This window comes from Aythya ferina (genome assembly GCF_964211825.1).
Source record: "Aythya ferina genome assembly, chromosome: 4".
Lineage (NCBI taxonomy): Eukaryota > Metazoa > Chordata > Aves > Anseriformes > Anatidae > Aythya > Aythya ferina.
The window spans coordinates 14,191,450-14,205,602 of record NC_140300.1 but is presented as its reverse complement, the minus strand read 5'-3'; the positions used below and the strand labels follow the sequence as shown (position 1 = coordinate 14,205,602).

Here is a 14,153-nt window from a genome sequence, read left to right as displayed (position 1 = left end):
GATAGAGATGCAGTATGATAATGATACTTCTAACATACATTGACTTGAAAAATATATATGTACCACGTTTTGGCAAATAGAGACCTATTTCAGTGGATTAACCCTGTGACTTTAAAATCCACGGAAAGCCTTTTGTTCCACTCCCCGTAGGAAGCCACATTTCTTACGTTCGAGACATCCATCCTGCTTTACGTTCTAGCTGCACAAAAAGCATTTCAATGGAAAAATAAATAAATAAGTAAAATCGAAGCCACCTTCTGAAGCCCAGGAAACACATCCAGGAGGTGCTCACGAAGTATATAAAACCGAAAGCGGACAGGGGGGTATTATTCTATATATATACGGGTGTTATTTTTATGGGTACAGAAGGAGGCAGTTGGGGCGTGCTTTCCGTGGCGAGGTACTCCCCCGGTGCCGCATCCCCCGAGCCCATCCCCGCACACGGCAGTGCGCTGGGTGCCGATCCGTGCACACAGCCGGCCCCCCCCGCGCTGCTCCTGCTCCCCGCACCCCGCCACCAGGGCGCCGGATCTGGCCCCGAGGGGACCGGCGGCGCCCGGCGGCTGAGCGAGCGCAGCCGGCAGGGGACCGGCACCGGGACCGGGGCCGTGTTTGGGGCCGGGGCCGTGTTTTGGGGCCGGGGGCGGTGCCGTGCTTGACGCGGCGGCGGGGCGGAGCGGGGGCCGTACAAACGGGCTGGCGCCGGGCGCTGCTCGCAGGAGGAGCGGAGCGGGCGGCAGCGGGCGCTCGTTACACCGCCCGCCCCGCCGGCACCGGGAGCGCTTCCCACGGCTCCGCCACCGTCTCCTCCGCCGGTACCGGCACCCACGGGCGCCCATGGCACGGCGCGGAGGGCTCTGCCCCACGGCTCCGCGCCCCCGCGGTGAGTGATGCGCTGGAGGGGGTCCCGCAGAGAGCGGCCGGAGCTGCCCCGGGGAACGGGGAGGGGGGATTGGGGCGGCGGTATTGGGGTAATGGGGGAATTGAGGAGCGGTGCCCCCTGGGGGGGTGTCCGGTCGTTGGCACCCGGGGGTTGGCCGCTGCCGGGGCTGAGCTGCCCGCGGCACCTGCTCCCGGGGAGCGGCGCGGAGAAACCTGCCCCGCTTGCAGCACCGCGGTGCTTGCACTTGCTCACTGAGTCAGGAGCCGGCAGGTTTCGCTTGTCGTGGGAAGGAGGAAAAAAAAAAAAAAAGAATGGGGAGAAAGTGGGGGAAGCGGTCAGCAGGACCTGAATTGCAGATCCATCCAGATTTGGCCCCTAGGCACTCTCTTTCCTTACCGCCTTGTTTTTCTTGTAGCTAAATGACAAGGGCATGCAAAGCCAGAATGGCAGGGTGTGGAAACGGCGTGGCGGAGCGCAGGGCTCCTACCTGACAGCAGAGCAACTTGCAAAAGCTCCCCCGAGCGTCTTTGATCTTCTCCCATGCTGAGTGCCGAAGCTGGCCAGGTGCAGCGTGCTCGGCTGCAGCCTGCCAAGCTGTGCTAGGCTGGAGGGCACAGACGTGAACTCGAGCTCACCCTTGTTTTGCCTGGAATAGGCAAGCTGCCTGGACTAGCACAGGACAGGCACGGGGGCACTGTAGTTCTCTGTGTGTTTTTCAGGGTTAAGGCTAGGAGAGGTTCAAGGCTATGGGGGGTAAAAGGATGCCATGAGGCAGGGGTGGTAGTTCCCAGCTGGAGGAGTGCTGGCAGGGCATTGTCTTGGTTTGGTCTTGTCTTTTAGTCATACAAAAGATTAGGGAAGGGCACCCAGCTAGGTACAGGCAATTCAATCACCTCAGCTGACTGCGAATTAAAGTGTATGACTCCTTCCTCTCTGTTAGTGCAGTGAGTTCAAGGCTTTTGAGTTCAAGGCTTTCCCTGTTCCTAGACTTCCTTTTGGACACTGGGGAGCAAAAAAAAATTATCCAATATCTGGGAAGTCTCATAAATACCAGGCTTAAATGGCATGGGGATGGGGTGCACGCAGGGACCATCGTTCTGGCACAGGAGAGCCATTCATTGCCCACTCCCACTGCAAGCCTCTGCAGTGTTATGTGGCAAGAGGAATCTCAACCCATAAATTGTCTTGCTAAAATGGCCTTTCAAACTTAATATGCAAATTATAAATTACTACTATATTTTATTTGCTAGCATTTCTTGAACAAGTGTATTTCCCACGTTGCTCAGAAAAGAGTGCCTTTTAAGAGTGCAGCTACTAACATCAGCTTCAGTTAGCTCTTTCCTATCCACCCAGTCCGCACCCACCTTTCTTTTTTCCTCCCTGTTTTTTTGGAAAATGCAGAGGTTTTTGATATTACGTCTCCGGTCGGCAGCAGATTACACATGTGAAGCAAAGCCAGCTGCTGCAGTGGAAAGGCAATAATTTAGAAGAGCAAATTCTGACCCTCGAATTGCCAGTCTCTGAACCATGTCCCCTCCTTTTGAGGATACTACCTTGGTTATTCCAAATTAACCATGTGATTACACAGACTTTACTGAAAAGCAGAGTAAATGAAAAACAGTTTTCCAATGCATAAGAATACATACATGTGTAGATACAGAGAGGAAGACAGAAATGCTTTTTAGTCTCACAAGGGGGTCTCTTCCTCCCTCTTCCAGAAATGCTGCCCAGTGCCAAGAAGCTACCAAAGCCCCAGATTGATGCATTTCCCTGAAAAGTTTTGATAATTAAAGAGAGCAAGAAAACTGAGAATATCCCTGGGCAGCCCAAAATGGAAGATCCTTCTGGGTCACTTCACTTCTTACTCCAGAGTATCAGGGTTCCCTCCAGGTCACCAAACAGTGCTTCACTCAGTAAATGGATTGGTTTAGTTAAGTCTAATGCAGTGGCGACCTCACCAGTACTCTGCTCCAGTATTAATCTAAAGTCAAGTAGCAGGAGGGTGGCAGACATAAATCAGCTTGGAGTATGATCTCTAAGGTTACTTAGAGGTTTATTTGTTTGTTCATTCTTTTAGTTTTTATTGTTGGTTTCAATGACTTGCTGCATTTGAGATAGGGCCCACATTGACAGAGAGTGGTAAGAAGTTGCTTGGCAGGGGTAATGAAACTGGGATTGTTGAATATGCTGTGTTCCCTTTTTCAATCCATTCAGTTCAGGTGAGCCTTTGTATGGAACGGGAACAAGGTACGACAGAGCTATCTTTTCATGCAGGTTGATTTCCTGGGGAAGGTTTCAATGAACTAGAAATCAACTTTATTAACTGTGCAATAGATCTCTGCTTCCCAGTCAGATTGTGACCCATTTTGCTTGGGAAGTGGGAAAACTTCCAGATTTTGAATTTAATGTTTGGGTTTATGAGGGTACAGAGAAGGCACTGATACAGTGGACTTCCCGCTCCCTTTATGAAGGACAACATTTGAGTCCTGCAAGATATTAAGTAATTGCTAGAAGAAGGTGGTAAGGGGATTCCATACAAGCATTCAGTACAAAAAATATCTGTGCATCCTGAGCTTCTCAGGTTTATTTTTATTCTGCCGTAATGTCCCATTTTCCTTTTACCTGCATGAGGTTCTCTGAAATGTAGGGTATTCTCTCGTCTAAAAATGTCTATGATTTCCTGGCATGAAACATTGCAGTGGTCCCTTCTGACCTTTTTTTTTTAAAAAAAAAAAAAAAAGAGTGCATGTTATATATAACTACAGTCTATTATAAATTTGCTACTCTATTGCTCACACTGGATCTGAACTCCTCCTTTAGAAGGCACGAACCAGTGACCTAGCTAATTTGTATAAACTCTATTTATCACAGCAGGTGCAGAAATATAGCACATCTCAGCCAAAAATACTTCCTACCAAGTCAACCTTTCTCAGCTTGCTAAGTTCTCCTAACCAAAATTTAGAGACTTTTTAAGGAATATTTCTGAAGTCTTAAAGCCCGTAGACGTTATATCATCATAACCACACTGAAATTATGATTAGATTTCATAACATGCTGACTATAAAAGTTAAATCCATGGTTTTATCTCTTCTGGTTAAGCAGTATTTTTTAATATAATTTATGAAATGTAGTTTAAGTAGCTAGGCAGTATTGTTTAGGCACTTTAATACAGATTAATACAATTTCTTATCTTTTCACCTCCCCTCTTAATGCACAGATGGCTTTTTAATATATAATGAGATCAATAGTTTATGCACCTAGAGATCTATGGCTTCAGTAGTATACAGTGCTATTTGACTTGTTATAATTTTCTCTATAACACTCACTAAAGTAGGCAATTGCATATTATTAATTAATAGAAACTAAGTTTAAACATTTCATTGGCAGATGTTTCTTAAAACTTTTTTAAAATGTGATTTGACAATAGTGTGGAGTAAGTGTGGGAAGCATTTCTTCATGAAGAGGACATTATGAGGGAGTTTAATAGTTAAAAACATTTTTTTTTCCTTTGAAATATATTCTGCATTTTGCTGGTTTATAAACTAGATCAGATGGGGAAAAAAAATAAAATTGCGCCTTTTCAATTCAGGAAAAGCTCTTGACTAAACTGTAAGTGATTGCCGTGTGTTTTATGCTAACTGGAGACAAAATGTCACTTGAAAGAGCTCATATAAACAACTGAAGAATATATATTATGGCAGACACCATCTATCCTGGGAGGGTAGGAATATATACTGTTCATATCAATGACTTGACAAATTTCAAGTTCAGTTAATCTAGTTCAGATTTTTTTTACAAATGTGACCCTGAATACAAATGTTCAGTTCACTGACTCTTCATCAGTGTAGAAGGTTGTTTGTAGGGTTGGTTAACTTGATTTTGGATTTCTTTTTCCTGTTATAAGAAGCCAGTGAAGTAGATCTGTGAGTTGTACCTCACAGCTACTTTTAACCAGAAATGTCAATCTGACTACTTTTAACCGGTAATGTTAATCTGACTATTGAGTGCCCAAACATGCACTTCTAGAGTAAAGGAAAATAAACCCCACAAACTGTACTGAGGTTCTGTCATGTCTACAGTGCCATCATCCTGTGAAGAGCAAAATTTCTCCCTCCAGTTTTCAGCTCTGATCTCCCTCTAGAGACAAATCTTAGCAACTGACCTGTAGTTCTCAATTGGGCCAGACTGGGTTTTCGTAGATGTCTGTGCAAAGATCCCCCCAGCGAAGGGCTTCAGCTCTGCAATGAGAGAAAGTGAGATTACCTGAAATTTATTGGGGGTCTTCCTCACTCCCTGGAGGACCATAAAAAGGTACAGCTTTTGTTTAGTGAAGATGAAGACACCTGCATGTGAATGGTAAGGATATAGTTGTTTTTGTAGTCTGTGTCCTGGCAGCAGCTGTGCGTGTGTGTGGTGTGTGTGTGTTGAGAGATGGTCAAAAGCGATAAAATAGCAACACATCTTTCAAAGAGCACTGTGATATACTTAAAAGTCAATGAAATATGACAGCTGTACCCCTCATACTGCATTTAGTGAGAAAAGGTTCCATTTATTTCTAAATTACTATTAGTTTTGAAGTGGTTATAACCTTAATGAAAGCTGATTTGATTGGCAATGTCCACACTGAATCTTGTTGAATAAACAGTATGTCACATTTAGCTAATTAATTGGAGAAAGCTGAAGAAAAGATTAAGAAAAAGCAATCAGACTTTTTGAATAGTCTTGGTGTAATCTTCAAAGCGCCATTTAGCATAAACTGTGCTTCTTTTACCAACTTGTTCGTTTACTTGTAGCAAATACAATAGTAATGACTGTCAGTTAAATTTCTGTATTAATCTGGAATACAAAGTCACTGAGTGCAGTCATGTATGCTCTGCATGACTCGTGGAGGCAGTTAAGAGAATTCTTAAAGCAGAAAAGTAATTTGGCAGAGTGGCTGCTATCAAATCTTCAGTGCATGCTTATTATTGTTGAAACAGTTTTTCAGACCTACAAATTATAAAGCTTTGGAATACACATTTGCATCATTTTATATAAACTGCTGTAATTCCAGCCACCAAATTGTAGATCTGCATAAAGCATTAAAGAGGGCAGAAGAGAAGAAAGCTGAACAGCAACCAATTTATAAGCAGTTTTATTCCTGGACACCACTTTGCCTACACAACACATGTTTTGTGCTGAATTTAGAGGAACACTCATGTCCATTGTGTTGCATTAATCTAACACAACACAATAATTGGTCCAGGTGTCAGACCTACACAGTCTGAAAGAAATGAGAGGAACAGAAAGAGATGACAAACAAAGCTTTATTGCTAGCAAGTAAAGCAACAATAGCACGGAGGTACTTTGAATGGCATAATTACTGACATGGTTCATTGGGTGTGCATAAAGACAGTAAATGCTACAGATCCTGATGCATGCATGATATGCACCTGAACAAATAGTTGGGGAGGAGGAAAAAAATCAAATTCTGTATGTCTGAATTAGAGGGTACTTCCATGTTATTCTGAGGGCTCACACTGCAACTGAAGACAGTTGTTTTGTTTACTTAGAAAATAATATTTCCCCCCCAAAAGTACTTCAGTTAAGAAGACTACCTGACATCAGTCCCTTGGTATCACACCTGTAATATCCTGCAAGTCTGATTTTGAAGAGTGATGCCAGCCAAAATAAGAGTAGAGCTACAGTTAGAAGAAACCTTTGGTCTTATTTCCCTCAAACATTCCCATGCTGTACTCTGCCATGGGGAGGCTTGAATAAAAAAAGTTGGCAGCTGAGTACTATGCAAACTATGAATTTAAAAACAAAAAATCCCAATGAATTGGTATATGTAGCTCATAAAATTTAAAAAAAAAAAAAAAAAAAAGTGTTCCCAGCAGTGTTTTGTCATTAATATCTGAGACTAGTAGCTCTAAGTTAATGTTTCCAGAGGAAGACTGCCTAGTATGCAACTTGGCTACTAGCATAGTATATTTCAATCTGACTGCTAAGAAATAAGGGTTCTTACTATTGGGCTTTTACTTAACTCCCTTCAACATCAATTCAACCTGTTCCTCACTGAAATCCTATTATGCTTTTCCATTAAGGTGTTAGGACAACGACTCAGGCTTACTATTTATGGAGCTTGTAACTCTTAAAATATACTCTGCAGTAAGTGGCTATTCCTTTAATCTGTGACCTTAAAATTCAGGAAGAGTTGATGTTTTGTTGCTTTTATGTTCTGAGCTGCCCATCATTCACTGATCTAATTAAACCACTTGCTCACATTGCTTCTAAAATATGGTGGCAGCATGGCTCAATGCGGACATCCAGCACAAAGCAAAAATGTACCTATTCTTAATTGTCTGTCACCCAATCCACCCCTGCACAACACCATTAGTGAGATTTTCTTCTTGAAACTGACGTAGATTTAGTTGAGAATGGTGAAGACAGGGAAATAATAGAAAATTAATGACAGCCAAAATGAAGCTCCTCCAACCAGATAAAACTCTTAGCAGTGACCAAAAATGGGAGAACAAATTCCTTTGCAAAGTTTTCTCATATCAGACATCACAGAACAGCCTAGGGCACAACTTTGTGTCCAGGACAGAGCATGGTCATGAACCCAAAGCCTGCAGGCACATGCTTCTTGATTTCAGGTGTATCATAGGCATATCATGGCCCTTTGCTTCCCTCTCCTCCCAGCCTTAATTTCTGCTTCCTAACAATACCACTGCCTTGCAGACATTTAAAAGTAATTAGAAAAGGGAAAGCAGAAAAGTAATAATCAGTAGCAAACATCAGGAAGCAAGCCTGCTTCATTCAGGATGAAGTCATGACCTCTGTAAATGCAAAGCTATCAAACAACTTTCTACATCACTTGGAAACACATCATTAGTCCTTGTCACACAGGGACTTAGCTTATTGTGGAAAAGTCATTAGTATCTTTTCAGATTCTCTGGAGAATTTCCAAAACCTAGCCCTTGCATTTCCTCAGGTTGTTCATATGTAATCTCGTATTTCAGCCCTTGGTAGTTACTACAGTATGCATTGTTCTGAGCTAAAATTTATAATTACAGTAACCTGGTAAGGCAAAGCAGTCAGATGCTCTGCCATTGTGGCTTCTACTTCTACATGGAGTTAGACAATACCACAATCATGCTTACACCAGCCTCTGCTGAGCTTACAGGACTTCAGAAAGCCTCCAAATTTATGGAGTTTGTATACACAGCTAGCTCATAACATGACAATCTAACAGGTTTGCTATATATGAGGCCATTACCATTTCATTTCGAACACTGTGTTAAGAAACCTGACCTTTACCTTGAATTTACAGAATCACAGAATGGTTAAGGCTGGAAGGTATCCCTGGAGGTCATCTGGTCCAACACACCTGCTCAAGCAGGGACACCTAGAGCAGGTAGCTAGGCCCATGTCCAGGTGGCTTTTGAAAATCTTTTTAGTTGTAGTATTTAGTAGCCTTTTGATAAATAAAGAGTAAAGATGTTTACATCACAGCAGCTTGCTGTCAGACTCTGGAAGTGATCTTCAACAATATCCATTGTGTATCTTCTTTCCTGAGTACTTGGACTGGGACCGCAGCTCTTTTTGCATTTTGTTGATGCAGTCCTCCTGTAGTCTGCAGTACTATAGCAGCAGCAGAGTACATAGCACCTGACTTTCCTCAGAGACCCTAAGCACAGCAAACGAGTACTTCATTTAAAAGTTATAAAAAAATTTGCCTTTTCCTTGGTCTACTATTCACCCAGAGCTCTTCTTAACTTCTATGGGAAGGTCACATTTTTGTAGAAAGTTCTCTTCATATATTGTTAGCCTTTTTTTCCCCAGGAGGCTTTACTTTCAGATTGCCATCATGTGATCCCTTAGGAGACTACAAGACCATCTTTAAGGAAGCTATCTTGTTCAAGCCCATACCTTTTTCTTTTTAGGTTTTGCTTCTAAAATAGACCTATTCTTGCAGATTTAAAAACAAATACCAAAAAAAAAAAAATCTCTTGCAGTAGTGGTTCAATTCCACTGAAATCAGATTTAAAAAAATAAAAAAGTTACCTCAGAATGAATCTTGGGTGGAAAAAAAAAAAAAGATTCAGAATGTTCATGTCTCCTAGTGACTGGAAATCATTTTCTCGTGGCATTATTTTATGTGCCTGTCTTTAAAGAATTTAATTCTATCAAATGATTTATGAGCCTAGAATTGGGAAAGCTAAAGAAGTTTGTTCAGTTGTGAAAATCAAAAGATACTTGCAGTGTGGCTTTAGTAGTGATATATCAGAGTATAAAATAATGTGCTTCTCTTCTTTTTTTCTCTCAGCTAAGTTTCCGTTTGAGAAATACGCATCCACTCAGCAAAACAAAAACAAATTTTAAAGGTTGTTCTCGGTGGAAATCACTCCATGCCCCATTACCTGCTTGAGTGAAACCAGACTAAGAACTTCTGTCATGGCAGCTTTTCTGCTGGGAGCTGTGTTGCTTATTGTTCAACCTCAGATAGTGCCTTCCAGACCGGCTATCAATTCAAAGGCTGAGACTTCTGCTCAGTCTGTTCAGAGAGAGCTTTTAAAGAAAACATCTCAAAAAAATGACTTCAAGGAAAACATTCATTCTAATGGAACATGCCGGCAGCTGCCACAGACTATCATTATTGGAGTGAGAAAAGGTGGAACAAGAGCTTTGTTAGAGATGTTGAGTCTTCATCCAGATATTGCAGCAGCAGAAAGTGAAGTTCACTTCTTTGACTGGGAAGATCATTACAGAAATGGATTGCAGTGGTATATTAATCAAATGCCGTTCTCTTATCCGCATCAGATCACAGTGGAAAAAACTCCAGCGTATTTCACATCACCTAAAGTGCCTGAAAGAGTTTATAACATGAACCAATCTATGAGACTACTCCTTATTTTAAGAGACCCAAGTGAGAGAGTACTATCAGATTACACCCAAGTGTTCTATAACCACATGCAGAAGCACAAGCCGTATCCATCCATTGAACAATTCCTGATTAAAGATGGTGAACTCAATGTGGACTACAAGGCAATAAACAGAAGCTTGTACTACATTCACATGCAAAACTGGTTGAAGTATTTTCCCCTTGACCATATCCACATTGTAGATGGGGATAAGCTAATCAAAGATCCCTTTCCAGAAATAGAGAAGGTAGAGAGATTTTTGAAATTATCACCGCAGATAAATGCTTCAAACTTTTATTTCAATAAAACTAAAGGCTTCTACTGCCTAAGGGACAGTGGGAGGGAGCGTTGTTTACATGAGTCAAAAGGACGAGCACACCCACAAGTAGATACCTGGTTACTTGAGAAACTGCATGAGTATTTCCATGAACCCAACAAAAAATTTTTTGAGCTCGTCGACAGAACATTTGACTGGCACTCATTTGTTGCAAGTTAGTGGTGAGCTTCAGAACCTATGCTCCAGTGTACATCTAGAAATTTTTAAAAGGGCATTTACGCTATAATTTATTTGTAAAAATACGTAAATACTTCTGTACAGTATTAGATTCACAATTGCCATATATACTAGTTATATTTTTCTACTTGTTAAATTTGAAAGCATTTTGTATTGTTTTTCATGGTTGTTAACATTGTGTATGATGTGTCTATATGAAGAAACTAAATTATTTCACTGCAGAAGATGCTCTCGAGAATGTGTTGTCTTTTTAATAAATAAGAAGTTCATTTCAACAAAACCCTTCAAAATTATTTGAATACTTCAGTCTTTCTGGACTATTCTGGACTTTCTCCTCTAATTGCTAATGAATATGCTTAGCTTTACATTTCCATTTTTCTTGCTTTAAAATGTGGTCTAATTTCTTTTCTTATCTGAAAATATTGTAATTTGAAAATTGTTCCATCCTGCTTCATAAAAATATTTCCGGATAAAGTGGTACTTCTTGCACATGTTGGGACATGCACAGCCAAAGGATGATGGAAGGCTCTGTATCATAAAACATGCTAACAGCTGTACTTACTTTTATAGTTAATGCTATAACAGTTGCTCCTCAAATTCTTTGGCAGTACCATGCTAGTTTCATTGCAATTTTTTAAAGATTCTGTGGGGACCAGCTCATAAAAACACAGAATTAAGTGCAGAAAAATAGTCAACCTGAAAATTTTCTACAGTCGATGAATGTACGTATACTTCATAATGAAAGAAAGAGGTTTGAGAGAAGAATTTAAGCAATATGGGGAAATTTTAATGGTTGCTTATGACTGTTCCTGAATGTTATAGCACACTTATGATTTCCTATCACTGAAAATCAATGCTTACACCAGAAAAAAATTAGCTGGTCTATGTTCTAGCAAGCAGCAGCTTCATTCTTATAAATATTAACACACTTGTACCCTAGTGAAGGCTATTTTCTATGAGATGAGCAGCTGCTTCATGCAACTGGAAAGTGCTCACGGACTACTGTTCAATTAGTCTCCCTTCAGGAAACATGAAGCCAAGTCCTCATTCCAGCCTGTGTGTCATGGAATTAACCCCAGTCCCAGGAACTTTTATGGTCTTCCATCTGCTAAAAATAGAAGTTAGATGTTAGTACATTTGTAAAATTACAGCTCTCCTTATCTACACTAGTTCTGCTGTCCTGTTAGCCACCATTCTCCAGAGTTAGAGTTAATCTTATTTCCACACAGTGCTTACTACAATACTTTCTTTATGAGCTCCTAATTCTCCTGTTATGATCTAGAGTATATCAATTGAACATTCAGTGGCAACACCCTGTATATTTGAATTTGCTACTGATTATTACAATCCTTTATAAAATTTAAATGTAGATGCATTACATTTTCCTGGTGAGATGGTGCAAACTTGGGCACTGTGACAAGGTACTGTCTGGATGCAATTATCCTATATTACGCTGCTTGCATGAAAATTTGAAGATGCTGCCCCTCTCCTGCTCCTTGTGCACCTGCCCAAGCTGTATTCAACCTCAGAGAGGTTGTTGGTGTTGTTTTATAAAGTAGACCTTTGATGAAAGCCTAAAATGAAATGGTATTGTACTCAATAAAATATTTTCTGAATTGCATCTTTCCTTTCTTGTTTATTCATCAGTCTCTAGTTTGGAAGGCCGGAAGTTAGGATTCAACTTCAGTTTAGACTCCAGTTAAATTTTACATAAGAATTCAGCTGTAGCCTAGTGGATTCAGTGGAAATCAGTTGTTGGCTACTGGGTTGTTGCCTACATGGTCCATTGCTGATCCAGAATATACAAAAAAGGAATACATCTTCTGGTGGCAATAATGTTGAATCTTTTGCAAGAGATGGATACAAAAAAAAACAACAGGCTTAAAGTACCAGGACGCTCCTATTACAGTTTGAAAATAGAAATACTGCGGGTTTGGTGTAAGGAGGGGCAGTATATTCTTGTCCACTTACTATTATCCCATTTCCTTGCTAACTCTGTAGGAACCATCTGGACCTAAGAGATTTTGGCCCACAAGAAAAACGTCCCACCTTAGTACAGTCCCCCCTTCAATTTCACCTTCTTAGAGCCCCAGACTGAGCCCACTACGTTTACTAACTTTTTGCTGGGAAAGAAAGAAATGCTGCCAGGGTTTGTGGCCATGTCGGTAGTACCTTTTCGGTCAAAGAGTCAGCTGAATGCAAGAAGACAGGGATGCATCAAGCTCACCTACAGCAGGTCACACATACATGGCGATACAGCATATGATGTGTGTAATTGTGAATGCCACAGTAGTATTGATGCCTGATGTTAGAATTGAGAATGTTTTTAAATGTGTAATGCTATTTGATACCATTATCTTGCCTGAAACTAACCAGGACATATCCTCTCACTCCCCACCTCTGTATGGGTTTACCTCTGTAGAAGAAGTAGAGTATGAACCATCGAGTTGGACTCGATGATCCTTCTGGGTCCCTTCCAACTCGGGATATTCTATGATTCTGTGATTCTATGAACCATCAGGTCACAGGTAAAATTTATTGGCCATAGATGCCCTATATTCAAGGGTCGCAATGCTAAAAGCTATGGTTCTGAGTGTGAATTCTGTTTTACAGAATTTACAGCTGCATTCACTTTCTGCACATGTCACTGTATTTTCTAAAAATGTGCTAAACAACAACAAAAAAATCAAACAGAAGAAAGTGAAGAGATAATGAAAGAGGCTGATGCACATTCTGGTTGAGACTGTAGAAACACAGTCTTCAAACACTTTGAAGTCATGCCATATTTATTCATATTAAAGGAAATCTCTGAAAATACCTTTCCGCTGTTAAGCAGTACAGGTATTTATTCTTGTTAAACTGCCCTCTCAGGTCTAAAGTACAACTACTTGGGTGTAGCTCTGGAGGCCTGTCTCCTCAGGGCTGCTAGCCAACTCTGTAATCACTCTTACAAATATTAAATACATACAACATTTTTATGATAATCCAATGTTCAATTCAAAGTTTACCACTCCCCTTGACTAAGAAGAAGAAAAGCCAATCAAGACATTAATCAGGGTGGCACTCCAAGACTAAGCCTTGCCCTTTGCTTCACAACGTGGATTAGTGTGAGTCTTTGAAAGCAGATAGTATATTTGCAGAGGACAAAGTTTAAACTATATTGATTATTCCATGAACATTTCTAGAGTATGGGAAATGAAAGAAGTCTCCTAGGTAAATATATATACACACACGCACATGTATATATACGTGTATATATATATATATATATGTGTGTATATATATATATATATATAAAACTTCAGCAAGAATATTGATACAACTACTGTTGGTGCTGCATGATACTTTCGTATGTCCTTTGCTGTTCCTTACACCTTTTTTTCTTATGGGTGAAATAACATCTACTGTGCTTGAGTAAATCTACATTGTTTTGGAACACGTCATTAAAAAAAATCATCCTTTTTTAAATCTTGTTTGAGTCTATTTGTACCAGTAGGGCAGTGCTACATTCATTGATGAATGTGTGAGACGCTTACCACCATTGAATATCTTTTCTTGCTTTGGAACTCAGATCTGATCATTTCACATTTCCTTGTCTATATGCATTTTCAGGATCAGGTTCAGCAGAAAAACAGGATTCCTATTCCTTCTTGTCATGCACACAGATTTCAAATGTGTAAAGGAAAGTAAGATGGGGTAGTGCATATTTCCATATGTTTTTCTTCTGCTTTATCTAGCATGGCTGACTAGGCATTTAAGAAAGTTTACATTTCCACCCCACAAGTAAGAGGTTGCATATCAAAACTGCTACTCTGGGGAATATCCCTTCTCCTTTCTCTTTTTCAAAGTC

The 14,153-nt window shown here is 40.7% G+C and overlaps 1 protein-coding gene across 1 annotated transcript; it reads left to right on the top strand.

Annotated features, from left to right (window-relative positions):
- The first annotated feature begins 687 nt into the window (after positions 1 to 687).
- HS3ST1 (heparan sulfate-glucosamine 3-sulfotransferase 1) lies at positions 688 to 11,924 on the top strand. The gene is made up of 2 exons (XM_084517635.1): positions 688 to 883; positions 9,195 to 11,924. The coding sequence occupies exon 2, from the start codon at positions 9,323 to 9,325 to the stop codon at positions 10,283 to 10,285; it is 963 nt and encodes a 320-aa protein (XP_084373761.1). The 5' UTR covers positions 688 to 883; positions 9,195 to 9,322; the 3' UTR covers positions 10,286 to 11,924.
- Positions 11,925 to 14,153: the final 2,229 nt, after the last annotated feature.

Coding starts and splice junctions, on each gene's coding strand:
- HS3ST1 (XM_084517635.1), top strand. CDS start 9,323: ATGGCAGCTTTTCTGCTGGGAGCTGTGTTGCTTATTGTTCAACCTCAG.